General features: G+C 36.9%; 2 protein-coding genes across 3 annotated transcripts; both read left to right on the top strand.

Moving 5' to 3' along the window:
• LOC307159926 (C-signal) lies at positions 1 to 3,563 on the top strand. Its single transcript, XM_079873641.1, has 6 exons — positions 1 to 496; positions 808 to 859; positions 1,350 to 1,537; positions 1,630 to 1,788; positions 2,766 to 2,876; positions 2,979 to 3,563. The coding sequence occupies exons 1-6, from the start codon at positions 350 to 352 to the stop codon at positions 3,090 to 3,092; spliced, it is 771 nt and encodes a 256-aa protein (XP_079729767.1). The 5' UTR covers positions 1 to 349; the 3' UTR covers positions 3,093 to 3,563.
• A 415-nt stretch (positions 3,564 to 3,978) lies between these two features.
• On the top strand, positions 3,979 to 9,496 carry syt19 (synaptotagmin XIX). 2 transcript variants are annotated; one of them, XM_079873639.1, is made up of 7 exons: positions 3,979 to 4,142; positions 4,381 to 4,576; positions 5,249 to 5,310; positions 5,545 to 5,952; positions 6,025 to 6,144; positions 6,215 to 6,326; positions 8,560 to 9,446. In XM_079873639.1, exons 2-7 carry the CDS (start codon positions 4,402 to 4,404, stop codon positions 8,865 to 8,867), a joined length of 1,185 nt encoding a protein of 394 aa, XP_079729765.1. In that variant the 5' UTR covers positions 3,979 to 4,142; positions 4,381 to 4,401; the 3' UTR covers positions 8,868 to 9,446. The 2 variants fall into 2 exon arrangements, with proteins under 2 accessions (XP_079729765.1, XP_079729766.1); XM_079873640.1 differs by having other exon boundaries at positions 4,040 to 4,142; positions 5,252 to 5,310; positions 8,560 to 9,496.
• Positions 9,497 to 16,108: the final 6,612 nt, after the last annotated feature.

Below are 16,108 nucleotides of genomic sequence, written 5' to 3'. Positions count from 1 at the left end.
AGAAAACAAAATGGAAATCATTCAAACAACACATGGGACAGATCCGTTTTTCCACTACTAAATTAACATATCGTCCTGTTTCAACAGTGAAAGGTAAAACAACAGATCTCAATTGAGCACACAGAGATCTTTGCCTTTTTGACAAATTATTTACAACACAATTCGCTGTGCCATATTCCGGTTTTATAATCACAAACTAGACGGGAATTAGACGGTGGTGACGCGTGGAGACAAGTGATTACCTGATCACGTGACTATAGACTATTCTGTCATCAAGCTGTCATCTATTCTAATTTATCTCGTGCGGCTTGGACAGAAAATTTATTTCGTGTTCGAATAAAGTGACAATATGAGTCGTGCATTCAAAAACTGTTCAAACTTAATGGTCACCGGAGCCAGTCGAGGCCTCGGACTGCAGATAGTTGAGAGTCTAGTAACGGGAGGCTTCTCTCCCGGGAAGATTATCGCTACTGCTCGGGATCCAGATGGAGCCAAGGTAATTTCGTGAGCAGAGAGTGTAGTATTTGCAATAGGCCTACAATACAAACATTAAACCATCCCCAGATAGTTTACAGTCATCTTTTTAGCTGCATGAGAATGTGCACATGCGCAGTTGACAAGTACGAACGACATGCATTTCAACAATAATATTTCAGGTTAAAAGTCGTATCAATGTATAAGGAGACGGAAGCGTATATTTTATTAGACTTTTAGTCTGAGTACATACATTTATATGTAGTTTAAAATGAGGTCATTAAAGCAGAAAGTGTAAAAAAAAAAAAAAAAATTGAACTATTTGTTTTATAGGAATTGCAAAGGTTGGCAGAAGAGCATCAAAACATACACATTATTAAACTGGGTAAGTACATTAAAACTAAAAGGAGTGTCTAGTCTAGAACAGTTGTTCTCAGTTTGGTTTGCTTCATGACCCAGATTTTATATTGAACATTAGGTGGCGACCTAACACAACACAATTCTTTTTTATTATTATTGTGCAAAAAAAACAAAATAAAACCCCTATAGGATGAAAGCATTAATATCACCATTAACTACCATGAAATTGACAGTTTTATAAATGCTTAAACACCAGTGGAAGTGTTTGCCTTGAACTATTTAATGTAGTTGGGGGAGGGTCAGGTTTTCTTTGACCTTACATTATTTTCTTAATGGTTTGATGGATAAGGGCCTGTTGCAGTTTGATTATCTGTATTTTGCATAGTTTTTCTCCCTGCTGTGGACATTTTGACTGTTGACACCAGTTATGAACCACTGATCTAGAAGAAGCTGTATTTAAAAATAAGAGTTTGTTTACCTGACTCTGTTGCATTAATGGATGTCTCTGTTACTAGATGTCATCAGTCAAGAGAGTATAGAAAGAGCTGCATCTGAGGTGGAACAGCTAGTTCAAGAGGAAGGTCTCAACTGTCTCATCAACAATGCTGGAATTAATGTTGTAGCAAACCTAGAGACAGTCACTGCAGACAAAATGTTGGAAAATTTCCATACCAACACTGTTGCACCGTTGATGATCACCAAGGTTTCATTTCTCAGATTAACTCTTGACACAATATATGCACATATCCACTCTCATCGCTAACATCTGACCTTCTGATCGCACTTGTCATGCAGGCCATGCTCCCACTGCTGAAGCGAGCAGCTGCGAAGGGAACCGGGATGGGCATCCACAGAGCAGCAGTCATCAATATGACATCACTGCTGGGTTCAGTTGAGCTCTACTGGGGTGATCGTGCCAACACTTTCAAATGGTATCCCTACAGAACATCAAAGGTTTGTGAGATTGTGTTTTTGGAGTTCAATGCCAAGGTAAAAGTTTTAAAGTCAGCATGAAACAAAAGTTGGGTTGCACTTTTTTTTTTTTTTTATAGTACATGCATTTACGTTTACTTACAGTGTACTTACCTAAGAAAGTACTGGTAATATATAAGGTAACTACATGGGTTAAGGTTAGGTTTTAGGGGTAGGTTCAGGGTTAGTACCTAGTTATTGTAATTGCTTTAATAAGTACATAGTATGTACATGAGGAACAGGACTGTAAAATAAAGTTCTACCAAAAGTTGCTCTTTACTTCCCTGTATTGTGACTTCTCGAACAAGAAAAAAATGTGGGGCAAGACTTGATTTTTTTTCTCAGTCTGATTTGAGAGACAGGATGCCCCGCCCTCTCGCCGGTGAGAGAAGTCATAAGAGAAATTATTTTGATTAAAGATTAAGAGGGCACATGAATATTAGAAAAAAATTATGATGGGCATGGATAAATCATTTATAATAAATACTGCTATATTCCATTAAAAAAACAACTTTAATTTGCAGGGAATGGACAAAGTATTTGTCGATTTGAATAAAAAAATGTCTTCCAAATGCATGAACGTTTGATTCCTTTGTTGAAGCATAGTTTTACATATTGAAATATATGATAATATGTCTGTGAACATATCGGCTGAGATACTGAGTTGTATTTATTACTTAGGCGTGCCATAGACACAGTTCAATCAACATGAGAAAATCTCACAGTAAAACAAACAGCTGTGAGAAATATGTTTTGCCCGATGAGACGTTTATCTATGTATCATCTCTTTACTCTTTAAATTCCTTTTTATAGCTGCATCATCTTTAAAATTTAAGTTTTAATTTTCCTTGCTTTTATTTTGTGATTATTTGAATCAATTTCTATGTAAAGCACTTTGAATTACCATAGTGAATGAAATGTGCTGTATAAATAAACCTTGCCTTTTTGCTTTGTGTCAGAGTGCGCTGAACATGGTCACCAGATGCTTGGCAGTGGACCTCGAGGCAGACGGGATCCTGTGTATGGCTCTGCATCCAGGCTGGGTACGCACTGATATGGGTGGACCTGAAGTGAGTCTCGATCTGCTTTTCATCACTGCTGTCTGTTATTGTGCTAACCGAATTTAAAACAAGTTATAAACTCTTGTGGTGTGTTCATTGTTTTCTATACAGGCACCATTGAGCCCCGAAGAAAGCATTTCCTCTGTATTGTCTGTGATTGGTGGTTTGGCTGAAAAGGATCATGGGTCATTTCTTCACTATACTGGTGAACAACTTCCCTGGTGATTCTGCAGATTTTTTTAGATGCGTGCAATAGAAGCTATTTTCGTTTTGCTGCATATGTATATTTATTTACATATTTAATAATCTACATTCTTGTTCAGAGTTCTTCCTAGCTTATGAAATGTTACTTAATATTTTTGAATGTTGTGGATGTGACAGCGAATGTAGTGGATCATGCGATTAAATAATTATTGTCAGCTTTGCATTAAAAGCACTGAAATTATGATATCATGCCTGGTAAAATTATGAACAAACTTTTCAGACACAATTCTGAATGCAGCAGGGTATTTGTGTTTAGTCCTCAGAAAAAGACAAAAAGCTATTTAATATTTATTATTTTGCAACATAAAATGTGTTGTAGAATGGTTTTCATATTAGAGATTGTATTGACATTGAATAAGTATTTTTGTTAACATTTAGATTATGTCATAAAACTGCACATGCATGAATAAAGCTGTATTCAGAAACATATTTAGAATTGTCTGATTTACTTTGCGTAACTGACGTAACTGTTTTCTTATGCACACATGTAGCCTTTCAAGTAAACAAACAGTTCAGCTCAGTGCTTATCTTAGGTTTAGCTATATTTCATCGCATAGTGCATGATTTATTTTAGTAATAAATCATCTAAAATTGTTCATGTAATTATGATATTTCTATGCGTATTCTTTTTTTCTAAAAAGCAAATGGAGGTCCTCCCATCTACTGTACAACACTGACACTCTTTTTCATGAGCAATTATCTCATCTCACAAGCCTTGGCTATTTGGATACAAGGCAGTGATAAACTGGCCATTGAATTTACATAGTGGAGTAGTAAAGAAATGGGAAATTGCCATTGAAACACATGGTCTCCATCTTATATTTCAGCGATAGATACAAGGTGAAGGGAGTGCAGATGAAGCCTGTTTAATAAGTGCTCAAACAGGTTTGCCCCTGTGTTTGCTGATCACCTGTCAGGTGATCACTGTCAACTGCGTCTGAATATGGATACACTCCGGCAGTAGTTTCTTTGTAAAAAGGAACTAATGGAGGACAATTAAAGCTTAAAAAGGTAGGCTTTGGTTCTTTATTAGTTCTTTCCTTTTTACACAGAAACCTTCTATGATCCACCTCTGTCCTTCCCTGGAAAGCATCTCAAAATAGACATATCTAAATACTTTATGTAGTATATACTAGTATAATATAAGATAGTGTGTGAACGGTATATGTTATATAACATAAATACATGTATGTATAACAACTGATATCAATAAACTCAGCATTAGTAACTTTGTGTCCTTCATTTCCAGAGCTGTACATGGCGGAAAGACATGGTTTTCTTTACCACTTTGATTCTGTCCTTTGGAGAAATCCAACTGCTATTCACAGAGGAAGTGGAGTATAGTATATTGGGCATATCTGCTGTCCTTTTCCTTATAGCCCTCTGTCTTTTGATATGGCAGATTTACCGCTACTGTACACGGTTTCCTGTTATACAAAGAGTCGGTAAGTTTTCATGCTAATTAATTGGTTGACTTTTATATTTGACTTAATATTGCACAAGATTAGTACTTTATTACTATTAACAGTTGTAGTTTTAGATAAACATTCAACATATGTAGCCTAGATGCACAGTATTGTATAAGATCGACTGTATATAATTCATTATATCTACACTAGATAGAACACAAAATTTTGGGGTCAGCAAGATTTCTTTTTTTGTTTCTGAGAAATGAATATGATTATGCAGAATAGTTGCATTATAAATGTCTTTACTGTCACTTTTGATCAATTTAATGTCACACACATTTCAAACAAGTGATGTTCTTTTTTAATTTATATTCAAAGAATCATGAAAAAAGTGATCACGGACACGGTTTTCACAAAAATAGTGATAATAAGAGCACCAAATCAGCATATTAGAATGATTTCTGAAGGATCATGTGACACTGAAGAGAAATTTAGCCTTGTCATCACAAGAATAAAATGCATTACATTTTCATTTTTAGAATAGTTATTTTAAATTGTATAATACAGTTTTTACTGCATTTTTGATCAAATATATATATATATATATATATATATATACACACACACACACACAGTATATGCAAAGCTAACAGGGTTTATGCAGAATATCTGTCAACATCTATTTGATTCCAGTGAATATTTTGTCAGCAGATGTCCCGTCGGCTAAAAGCGGAGGTTTTCAGTATGCTACACAAACACGAGACTCTAAGGTAAGATTAATTTACATGCATCATTATCTTCATACCCTGGAATGCAACCACTTATATTGTGTTTGCTTCCATAGTTTCTGCTTGCTCTGACTTATAGTTAGATCAAACAAAATATATGAAAAACACGTTTTGCAGATGCTTTGCTTTGGTTGCCAAAAAGTATGTCTGTATTTCTAAACATCCAATAAGAGACTATGCTAGAAAATTAGACCAGATACGCACTCTGTCCATCAGATGGAGGTTCATTATGAGGAACTGAGCCACCGACTGTCCCCTGGCACATCTTGCACCAACCTGGGCAGTAGTTTAGACCTGGATAGCATGGCTGATCTTGAAGAGGAGCGCATCCAGGGATCTCTGCGCTTTTCACTGTTCTATGATCAGCTGCAGTCCAGACTGGTGGTGACGGTACTGGACGCCCAGGATCTGGCCGTTCGAGACTTCAGTCACAGTGTGGACCCTTTTGTTTGGGTGAGGTTAATGTGGGCAGAGAGAGAAGATGAGGTGCAGTGTCCACTCCACAGTGTGCTGGACGAGTGGCAGACGCGTCTAGTGAAGAAGAGCTGCTGTCCTGTGTTTGGAGATCAGTTCTCTTGTTTTCTGGCTGAGGAGGAAGTATCAAGAGTCACTGTTAGATTTGAGGTATGTTAACAAGCTTATTTAGCAAGGACGTGCCCATGACGCAATAATTAATTTTTAGATCATTTCTTTTAGGTTAGGGACTTTGATAAATACTCAAGACATGGAATCCTGGGAGAGGCTCGTGTTCCCCTGAACAGTCTTAAGATATCATATCCACTGGAGTTAAGACAGGATCTGCAAGTCCCCAAGAAAGTAAGTGTAATCCCAGCACAACACATTCGGAATTATGAGATGAGGAACAACCGGTCTATTTTCTGTGCAGGACATGGTTGGTGAGGCGCTGCTCTCTCTGAAATACTTGCCTACATCTCAGAGGCTGGAGGTGGGAGTGTTGAAGATTCGCACAGTCTGTCATTCAAATAAAACTGAGAGAGGTGAGGAATAATCAATTAAGCGTTGAAATGTTGAAAAGCATTTGGAATTGAATGCACTTAAAAGGGTTAGTTCACCCAAAAATGAAAATGATCCCATGATTTACTCACGCTCAAGTCAGCCTAGGTGTATATGTGTTTCTTTTTTCAGCCAAACACATTTGGAGTTATATAAAAAAAATATCCTGGGTCTTCCAAGCTTTATAATGGGAGTGAATGTACCATAGATTTTGAAGCCAAAAAAAAACCGCATCCATCCATCATAAAAGTAATCCAATTCGGCTCCAGAGGGTTAAAAAAAGGCCTTCTGAAGCAAAGCGATGTGTTTTTGTTAGAAAAATATCCATATTTATGACTTTATAACTATAATCACTGGTTTCAGGTAATGGTTGTAGGCGAGTCGAGTTCCGGTCGAAGAGTGACCTCTTAAAGGTACAATATGTAAGAATTTTGCATTAAAATATCCCATAATCTCAAGGCCAGTGTTATATATTTTGTTAAGTTGATTACTTACAATATCCCAAATGTTTCCAACTATTTTTAAATCGTGAGAAAATTGCGATTTTAACCAAGGAAACGGGGCGTTAGAGCAGGGGGGAGCTGGGAGTCGCCAGTCAATTGCGTCATATCCGCGTTACCCTCGGTTTCCGCTCGTACTGCGTGGAGTCCTGGACAAATGCGGAAGTTGTAGTTGTAGCGTGTGTCAAGCAACAAACGTTAACTTGTTTCTTGCAGTCCTTATGGAACACAATTATTCTTTACCGATTGCAGCTGGTTCTGTCGACAAAGCATGCTTAATTTTATATTTTCCAAATGGAGCATTCGGTAATAGTTATGTTTATGTAAGGGAAGTATTATTGCTTTAGGTTTGTGTTTATTGACATTGTTTATCACGTCTGGTGTTTATGGCCATGTAAATAAATATAGCATGTGTTATACATAAAGATTAATCAGTATTTTGGCAAATGATGTGGGTATGTTCGAATGTACTTATACAACAATTGTTTAGAACACGTAAAACTGCGCCGCGTTATCACAACAATGAATTCGACATACAGTAACATCTATGATAACCAAGTTAGTATTAAACCTTACTTTTCTTGCGGTTAATTCATTTTAATGAAATAAAAGTGTGATGAGGTTCAAGAGTCAGGAAGGAAGAAGACAGGGGTCGGCGTGACTGGGACTCGTACTTTATTAAAATAAAGCAAAACAAACAAAAGTCATGCACAACGCGCATTCACCGTGGCAACCTCGACGGCACAAAACAGTTCAAAAATGAGAGCTCGGATCCACCGGTTTTCTTTCTCTGCGACCAATTTTTTCTCCAGTCTCTCTCTCGTTCCAGCGCGCGGATCACAGCAATAAGACACAGGTGTTTGTCATTTGCACTTGACCTACTTGCGTCCCGCTCGTCTCTTCTCTCTCCCATTACAGACCGCGCTGAACCACGCCCCCCTCGCCACAAAAAGCATGTCATTATAAAAATAAAACTTAGCCTCATCCATGAACATGATATTTCGATTCCCGTCTGACTGATTTACATCCACGGTGGAGTTTAAAACGACAGTTCCCATCATTCCATGCTCCTTCACATCATCATCAAGCTACGCCGTTGTTGTTGTTTGGAATGTAGCGCCCTCTAGCGGCAAAAAATTCTTGCATATTGTACCTTTAAGTTAAAATACTTCAACTTCAACTTATTTCAGTCAGTTGCCAAGACAGGAAACATTTCAAAATGTTATAATTTTAATTTCTTTATTTTATATAAGATTTATTTCAATTACCAAGAATTTTTTTTAATAGTTTTAGTTAACAGTAATAACAGTGAAATAGCAAAGATGGCACGGAACGTTTCTAAGAGAGGCAGCGCAATCGTGTGATATTGATTTTATTCAACAGTTCACAAACATTATTTAAATATTGAGTAACTTGTGTTTTAGACACAGTTTTGCCAGTTTATGTTTTTGCTCCGACAACGAAAATCCACAGCAAAACACAGTAGAGGTGTTTCAATCCTGACTGATTCAGTGTTTTTGAGCAAAACGTTTACATGAATCATTCAATGACTTATGAATCATCGTGAATCGGATGGGTGCAATGGGATGCAATCCTTACTGATTACCTAAAATTAGGAGTTTAATATATTCCTTTATACATTGTGAACTAACAACAAACGGTTAATTGAACATTAACTAAGCTTAATAAATGCTGTAAAATTACGTTTTATTCACAGCTCTTTATGCCAAAATCAGCATCATCTGCAACCAGTGCAAACTTCGACATCAGAGGACAACACAGAAGATGTGCTGGGAGGTGACTGTGTTTAATGAGGTCCTGACTTTTGTGTTGCCAGATCAACATATAAGAGAGTGCTCCATTATAGTGTCTGTTTTCGAACTTCAGCCCTCAAAGAAGTCCTCCAAGCGCTTGATTGGTAACATCCAACTCAAAAAGGACAAGACCTCAGAGAATCCGCACTGGAAGCTGATGATGCAATCACTACGACAGCCAATCGCTAAGTGGCATTTAATCGCCATCTGAATATTGACGCACACACATGCTCACATTTCTCGAGGTGGGAGGTCGAACTTCCGACTTTAGTGTGTGTTTTCAGGTTGGAATGTGGAAACAACTTGCGCTGTCAGGGATAAAAAACGCTGATGGATTGTTATATGTGTTTTTTTTTTATATATATCTCTGGATACTTTAGCAACTCTTTCACACTCTCACCACTCGTATTTATCTTTCAACTAACCATATGTAACAGAAGAGATATATGCATCATTTTCTGACATCAGCCTGATTTTCATTTTCAACATTGGGTTTGGTCTTCTAAATGCAAATGTTGTCATTGTTTTGGAGCACACTAGCTTATAGATAACAGTAAGGCTAACATATTCAAACTAAAAGAAAAACCTTTAAATAGGGCACAATTTGAGGGAATAGCCATTTGGGTGTCCGACTCCGTTTTAGTCGATCTCACATTCAATCCCACTACTGAAACTGTGTTCTTGAAATAAATTTGATATTGAACCTCCTGAAAGTGACAAATAAAACAAATTCTGTGCAAGTGTAAGGCAATGGTGAGTTGAACCAAAACATTTAAACAAGTAATTTCTTAACAATTAAATGTGTTATATAGCCCATTAAAACTTTCTCTTAATGCTGACAACAATGGAAGCACTTGGGACAGATTTTTTGCAGATTTATTTATTTGCACAAAAGAGGACAATGGTACAAAGTAATTACCAAAGCAATGTTTTAAGTGTGAAAATAATGCAAAATTAACATAGAAATTCAAATTATGTGACAAAAGATGTCCTTGAAACAATGAGGCCTTCACTTTAAGCTTTCATTTCACAATGAATTATATATTGTTTTTTTTTTTTTGGTTTTTTTTTCAGATAAAGCAGTCAATGCAGTTACACACACACACACACACACACACACACACACACACACACACACACACACACACACACACAGTCTGGTTCATTTTCTTTGTGGGGACTCTCCATAGACGTAATGGTTTTTACACTGTACAAACTGAATATTATGTCCCCTTACACTAACCTTACCCCTAAACATTTGGTACCCACAATGTAATATAAATCTGTACACACACACACACACACACACACACACACACACACTCATATATACTGCATATTCTACAGCTTCAGACAAAGTCTTAACAATAACGAGAGTAGATTGAAATATATATTCGTGTATTCATTATCTAAGAGTCGTCACTATCATGTTTTACCAGGCTAATTTAAATCAGCTGTAAACTGTATCCACAAGATGGCTCTCTAACACCATTGGAATAATTAAGCTTGTCTGTTGTTTTGACCCAATCATAATAATATCTTCATACTAATGCCCCACCCACAATTCTAATACATAATTACTTAAAAAGGATTATAGTTATTTGAAAAATTATAATACAGACAAATCAGCACATCAGGATAAATGTGAGTCAGCAACAGTGTGATGCAAATTGAAATATTCAATTGAGAGTAAACGGTTACCCCTCATCTATCTTCACACTGCATGTGTCTGTAATGAAAGACTTCTCACAGATGGATTTCTGCTGCAAAAGTTGCACACATCACCCATCATTCCCAGTCCACTGAAGCACTGGCTCACTGCTAAAACTCATCTTGAGGCAGCTTGATCATTAGTGTGATGCTAGGATAAGAACATAAGGAAGGAGAACAGACCCACATACCATTTAAACAGATGGGCGTCTCAAAGGCACTTTATTTAGTTTTGGCCTGCCTCCATTTTGTTTGTTTGAAGTTACTGCCGAGCCACTGGAGCAGTCTTCTTGTAGACAGATACTGAATTAAGGCAAATATCACGACTTTGACTCATAATGAGCGGTGCTGAACAGATGTTACGGTACCTCCGCTCCTCAAGGCCATTCCCAGACATTTCATCTCTCTCTGTTTGGTAAACTATTTCTCCCAGATTCTGTTAATGAAAGTCACAATGGGGGGGGTGAGGGTGAGCATGAGAAATCTGGGGCCTTGGAAGGGAGGAATGCATTACTATTTTCTTGTTTTTATGTAAAACCACCATATTACTTCTACATTGTTACAATTACACAGCAGGGCGGAGAAATACTTGACATTTCACCTTACCTAAACTTTTAAGTTACTGGAGTAATGGCTGCTGAAAATGTAGCTTTGCCATCACAAGAATAAATTACATTTTAAAATATATTCAAATAGATTTTTTATTTAAAATATTAATAGTACTTCACAGTATTACTATTTTTGTTTGATCAAATAAGTGTAGCCTTTGTGAGCATAAGATACTTCTTTCAAACTATTGAATGGTATTGTACATTAAACAATAAAAAAAAAATTGTCACCATTTTAAACACTCGAAAAGAGAAAAGAAATCCACCACGCGCAAGCCCCTGTTCTTCCACCATAAATGGGGTAACAGTGTTGGGGAAAGTTACCTTTAAAAGTAATGCTTTACAATATGTGTTACTCCCTAAAAAAGTAACTAATTGCGTAAAGTAATGGGTTACATTACTTTTGCGTTACTTTTTCTCACCCGGGTTGGGCTTGCTTGTTTGTTTTTTAATAAAGATTTTATTTTTTGCAAATATAACGGCCTTTTCACAGCAAAAGTGAAATGAACAAGCCTCAGGCTGAAGGAACTGCAAATTCACGGCTATACAGTACATTTTAAGTGCATGACTGTTAAAAAGAAAAAAATTAAAATGAGTTGATGCTGCGCTGCGTGTTTAATGTGTATTTAACTTCAAGTTGTATTTTCAGTCATAATGAGCTGAAAACAAGTTGTTGTTTTTTTACTTTAAAAGTCTAACTGAAATTACGAGTAATAAAAAAGTAGTATTTTTACATCAAAATGAAAGTACTAAGTTTCATAGTAGCCTAAAGCCTCATCATTTACTCACCCGTATGTCGTTCCAAACATGTATGCATGTGTAACACACAAAAAAAGTTATTTTGTAGAATGTTGGCAACCAAAATGTTTGACTTTTTTGTCCACACAAAGGAAGTCATTGGGAACTAAAACTGTTTCGTTACCAACATTCTTCAAAATATATTTTTTTGTGGGCGTGTTACACAGAAGAAAGAAATGCATACAGGTTCGAAACGACATCTTAGGAGCTGTTAACTGCGGACTGGTGGGCTTTTAAAGCAAGTTAAAAGATTTATTTCTTGACATAATATGACTGAACCCCTTTAGAAAAAAATCAGTCAAAGGGCAGTCTATGAAAAACACTTCCCACTGATTACTGAGGTCACCAAACTTGAAAAATTGGTTCTGTGATAGTTGAATGTATTAATTTATTAAATTATTTATTCATTATATGTTTGGCTCCTTATGTGCTCATTGTAGGGGGCATGCCCAGATATGTATTTGTGTGAATTATATTTTTTAGGCTGTTCATATATGAGGCTCTCATGGCAAGAGCGATGGTCCTATAGCTGTCCCAGGCCACTGCTGTCACTGCAGTAGCACATGATATGTAGAGTTGGCTCAAACACCAGTTACGCAACATTAATGAATTGGCCCAGCTTAGGGCATAATGGAGACTGCTGCAGGACTGTTATTGTCATCGTTGTTTTTTGTTGAAACAGAACCTGGTTCTGTTGATGTGTGTGGGTTGTGTAGTGTCTTTTTTACAAATATATTTGTTCATTATACAGCATAAATTCATCCATTAAAAACATTGATGTCATTTTGTGCATTGGGTGTACCGTTCATTCTTGAATGATATTTGTATTGTGTGTACATGACATCTACCAATACACTGAATGTTGAAAAAGAAATTACAAAAGAAAACGAGCACGTAGGAGAGCACAGAGAAACAACCTCTTCCATAAAAATACAGGACAAAGAACTAAGGGGAACTCAGGGCTTATATACAAACAGGGTGATCATGGTAGAAACAGTAGGTGTGTGGAACTAATTAACAGCCATAGAAACAAACTAGTGGCGGGAAATGAGAACAACTGAAACAGGAACTAGAATTAAATGAAAACAAAGCATACATGTTACAATCAGAGTCATTAAAAAGTTAAAAACCTTCCGTGTGTTCCTATTCTGTCTTTAATGTCACAATGTTGCGAGCCCAATTAAAATAGACTTTTATGCCAAAATAAGTACTTTGGAGTGGAATATAATTTGTCTAGATTCAAAGAGCACTCTCTGAGTTTTTGTTTTGTTTTTTGTTGTTTAAAATAAGCCAAGGCTCTTCCAGCATGCAGCATTCCTAAATCTATTTATTCACAGATACAAATACACCTTTGACCAGCAACTGAATCAGGATGTCATGACCGAAAACTGGAAAAGTGAGTCAAAGTTAACGAGATAATTCTGTCATCATTTACTCATCCTCAAGTTGTTCCAAACCTGCGTGAACTTATTTCTTCTGCTGAAGATAAAAGATGATATTTTGAAGATTATGGGTAACCAAACAGTTGATGGACCTCATTATAGTGTTTTCCCCCTCCATTATATTGAAGTCAATGAGGCCCATCAACTGTTTTGTTACCTATATTCGTCAAAATATCTTATATAGCTTAAGGGTGAGTAAATGATGAAATTTTTTTAATTTTTGGCTGAACTATCCCTTTAAATATGTAAATTAATTTAGGCTATGTTCAGACTGCAGGCAAATCATTTTTTTCTCTCAAATCAGATAATTTCAGGCAGACTCTAAACACTATTAATTGTGAGTGATCAAATAAGATTTGTGTGTCCATACATAACCAACTTCTCTGCATGGGTTGCTTTGGTAACGACGTAGGCGTACACACACGTGACGACATGCAGGAAAAACAGAGGTGCATCATCTCATTCTCCAAATAAGCAAGTGCAGAAATCCTCCGTCACACAGGAAAATGCAGAAATCTTTGGACATACCATTTGAAAACCGAATGAATACTTCAGGCATTTCCGTCACCAGTTTTGATGCTATATTTGTGTGACGCTGAGTGACGCAACTGTGGTTTGAATCAGATTTGGGGGAAAAAATGATTTCATGTGTTTTTAGGTTTTTTTTTTTTTTTTTGCGGTCCAGACTTTTAAAAACCTATCTGGATTAAATCTGGACATGCAAAAAATGTTTGCTATCAGTCTGAACATAGCCTTATAGATAATTAAACAGAGATTACTATGCTAAGCATTTTATTTTATTCTCAAAGATTTCTGTCTTTAGAGATTAACTAAGAGTGAAAAGAACCAACTGAATTATACTGAGCATATTAAAGAGATCTCAGTTGATCTGAGGCATGCAGACACCAAGAAACAAGACCAACAGGCTTCACACTGCAGGAAATCCAAACAAAGCATGAACAGGAATTTTGCTTTTCAGCCTGTCAGATTCCATTCACTGTCCCACAAGATTCTACACGATCTCAAAACCTGTGAAATGGAAACGTAATTGTGTAAACCCAAAATAATTAGACTTGTGAAACACTCAACTGAATATCTTGCAGTGAACTACTAGCTTGGCCTCAGATAGCACATTCACCGACCACCCCGAGTCCGTTCACTGACGTCGATGTGTATTGCACACAAACGAAGTAGGCTTTCTCGATTTGAAAACTTGTTTTTTAAGGTGTTTTTTATCAGGCCACCTGGAAATGAAGTGTAGGCCTACATAATATAGGCCTACATGATATAGGCCTAGGCCAAACAAACTTATAAGCTCTACTGATGATATTAAACATGCTTTTAAAGAAATATTTTTTGACATGCAACATAAAATAAACAGCTATGCAATGTTAAAGAAGCACAAAAAAGCAAAAAAAATTTGTTTTGACTTTGACATCATGTAGATATAGATTCCACTCTTCACCACAGTAGTAACTACCATAAGTCAAAACAACATAACTCCACTCTCTTTTAAACGTCAAAAAGCTGAACTTTTAACATGACACCGAATCTTATTTTAAACACGCCAATTATTCGCGAGACGCTGAAAAACGCAGTGCAAAAAGTAAAAAAGAAAATAATAACGTAAAATACCATCTGTACTTGGAACTAATGCATTATTAGTACTGGAAATTATGTTGTTCCGATGCAAATTAAATAGATGTATCAAACATTGACAAATTGTGCTGGATTAACTCATGTTAATTTAAAAGTAAGGGAAAAAATCTGCAAGTGTGTTTGTCTGTCTATCCAGAGAGCTCTCCTTTATCTTTACCCTGCTGAACTGCAGCCAGCCCTTTCACTTTGGCATCTGTTAGAGACACAGATAAGGGCCAAAAACCTCCCCCTTCCCACACATCAAATTAGAAAAAAATCTATGTAGTTCAAGGACACCTCACTGGCACGACTCAAACTAATCCACTCTCATTGCTTTATAACTGCAGCCACAGCTTCCGGTCATGATCATGACTACGTGCTGACTGTTGTCCAGTATATCCCCATTCTTTCTACAAACACAGTTTTGGAGTGACAATATAGTAAGCAGGAACCGTTCATTTATGTATTCTATGAAAACGATGCCAATGGCAGTGTAAAAATACCCTGGTAAAAGACAAGTACACTTTAGCATACCTTTAAAAAGAGTACTTAATAAGGAAATAATACAGTGCTATGCATAAGTTTAGACACCCATGCTAAAGTTGACTAAAAAGAGGAATAAAAAATCATCTTTTGGAAATTGAACTTAAAGGGATAGTTCAGGATTTTAGACATGAATCTCTATAGCTTCCCCATAAGCAGTGTGGTGCATTGACCATGACTTACCCCCGACAGCGTCCTGTGAGCCGAGCTCCGGTCCAGTTTTGGTCAAGATGAAATTAGTCCGGCAAGTTTGCTGGGGTCACGGCAATAAAGCTTTTTTCTTCTCAAATCAATATGTGTTCAAAAGAGTGATATATTTGCAGCACAAAACCGCTGTCTATGGAGAGGTCAGACCTCGTAATGGCTTGGCACTATTTTCTTCCCCGTCATATCACTGCGCGCTGCCGCTACCTACAGCCAGCTGGGAGCTGCGCAGGCGCACACCACTTTTTCAGTTGTTCGGCAGTGTTTACAGCAGTGTTTACGTGCTCAGAACAGCTACACGAACGAGCTAACATAGCTACTCACCAAGAGCGATCAGTTTGTACAAGCTTTGTAGAAAATGGTGCGGACTTGTGACTATCCGGACTGTACAAACAAAGATGTGGCGCTTTTTGACGTAACTCGTCATCTGTGTATTCAGGTTCGTAAAGATATCCTTTTGGCTGTGTGTCGAAGTCAATGTTGTCATCGTCGCTGCTGTAGTCAGACAT

This window comes from Squalius cephalus (genome assembly GCF_949319135.1).
Source record: "Squalius cephalus genome assembly, chromosome: 6".
NCBI lineage: Eukaryota > Metazoa > Chordata > Actinopteri > Cypriniformes > Leuciscidae > Squalius > Squalius cephalus.
This window is presented reverse-complemented; position numbering and strand designations above follow the sequence as displayed.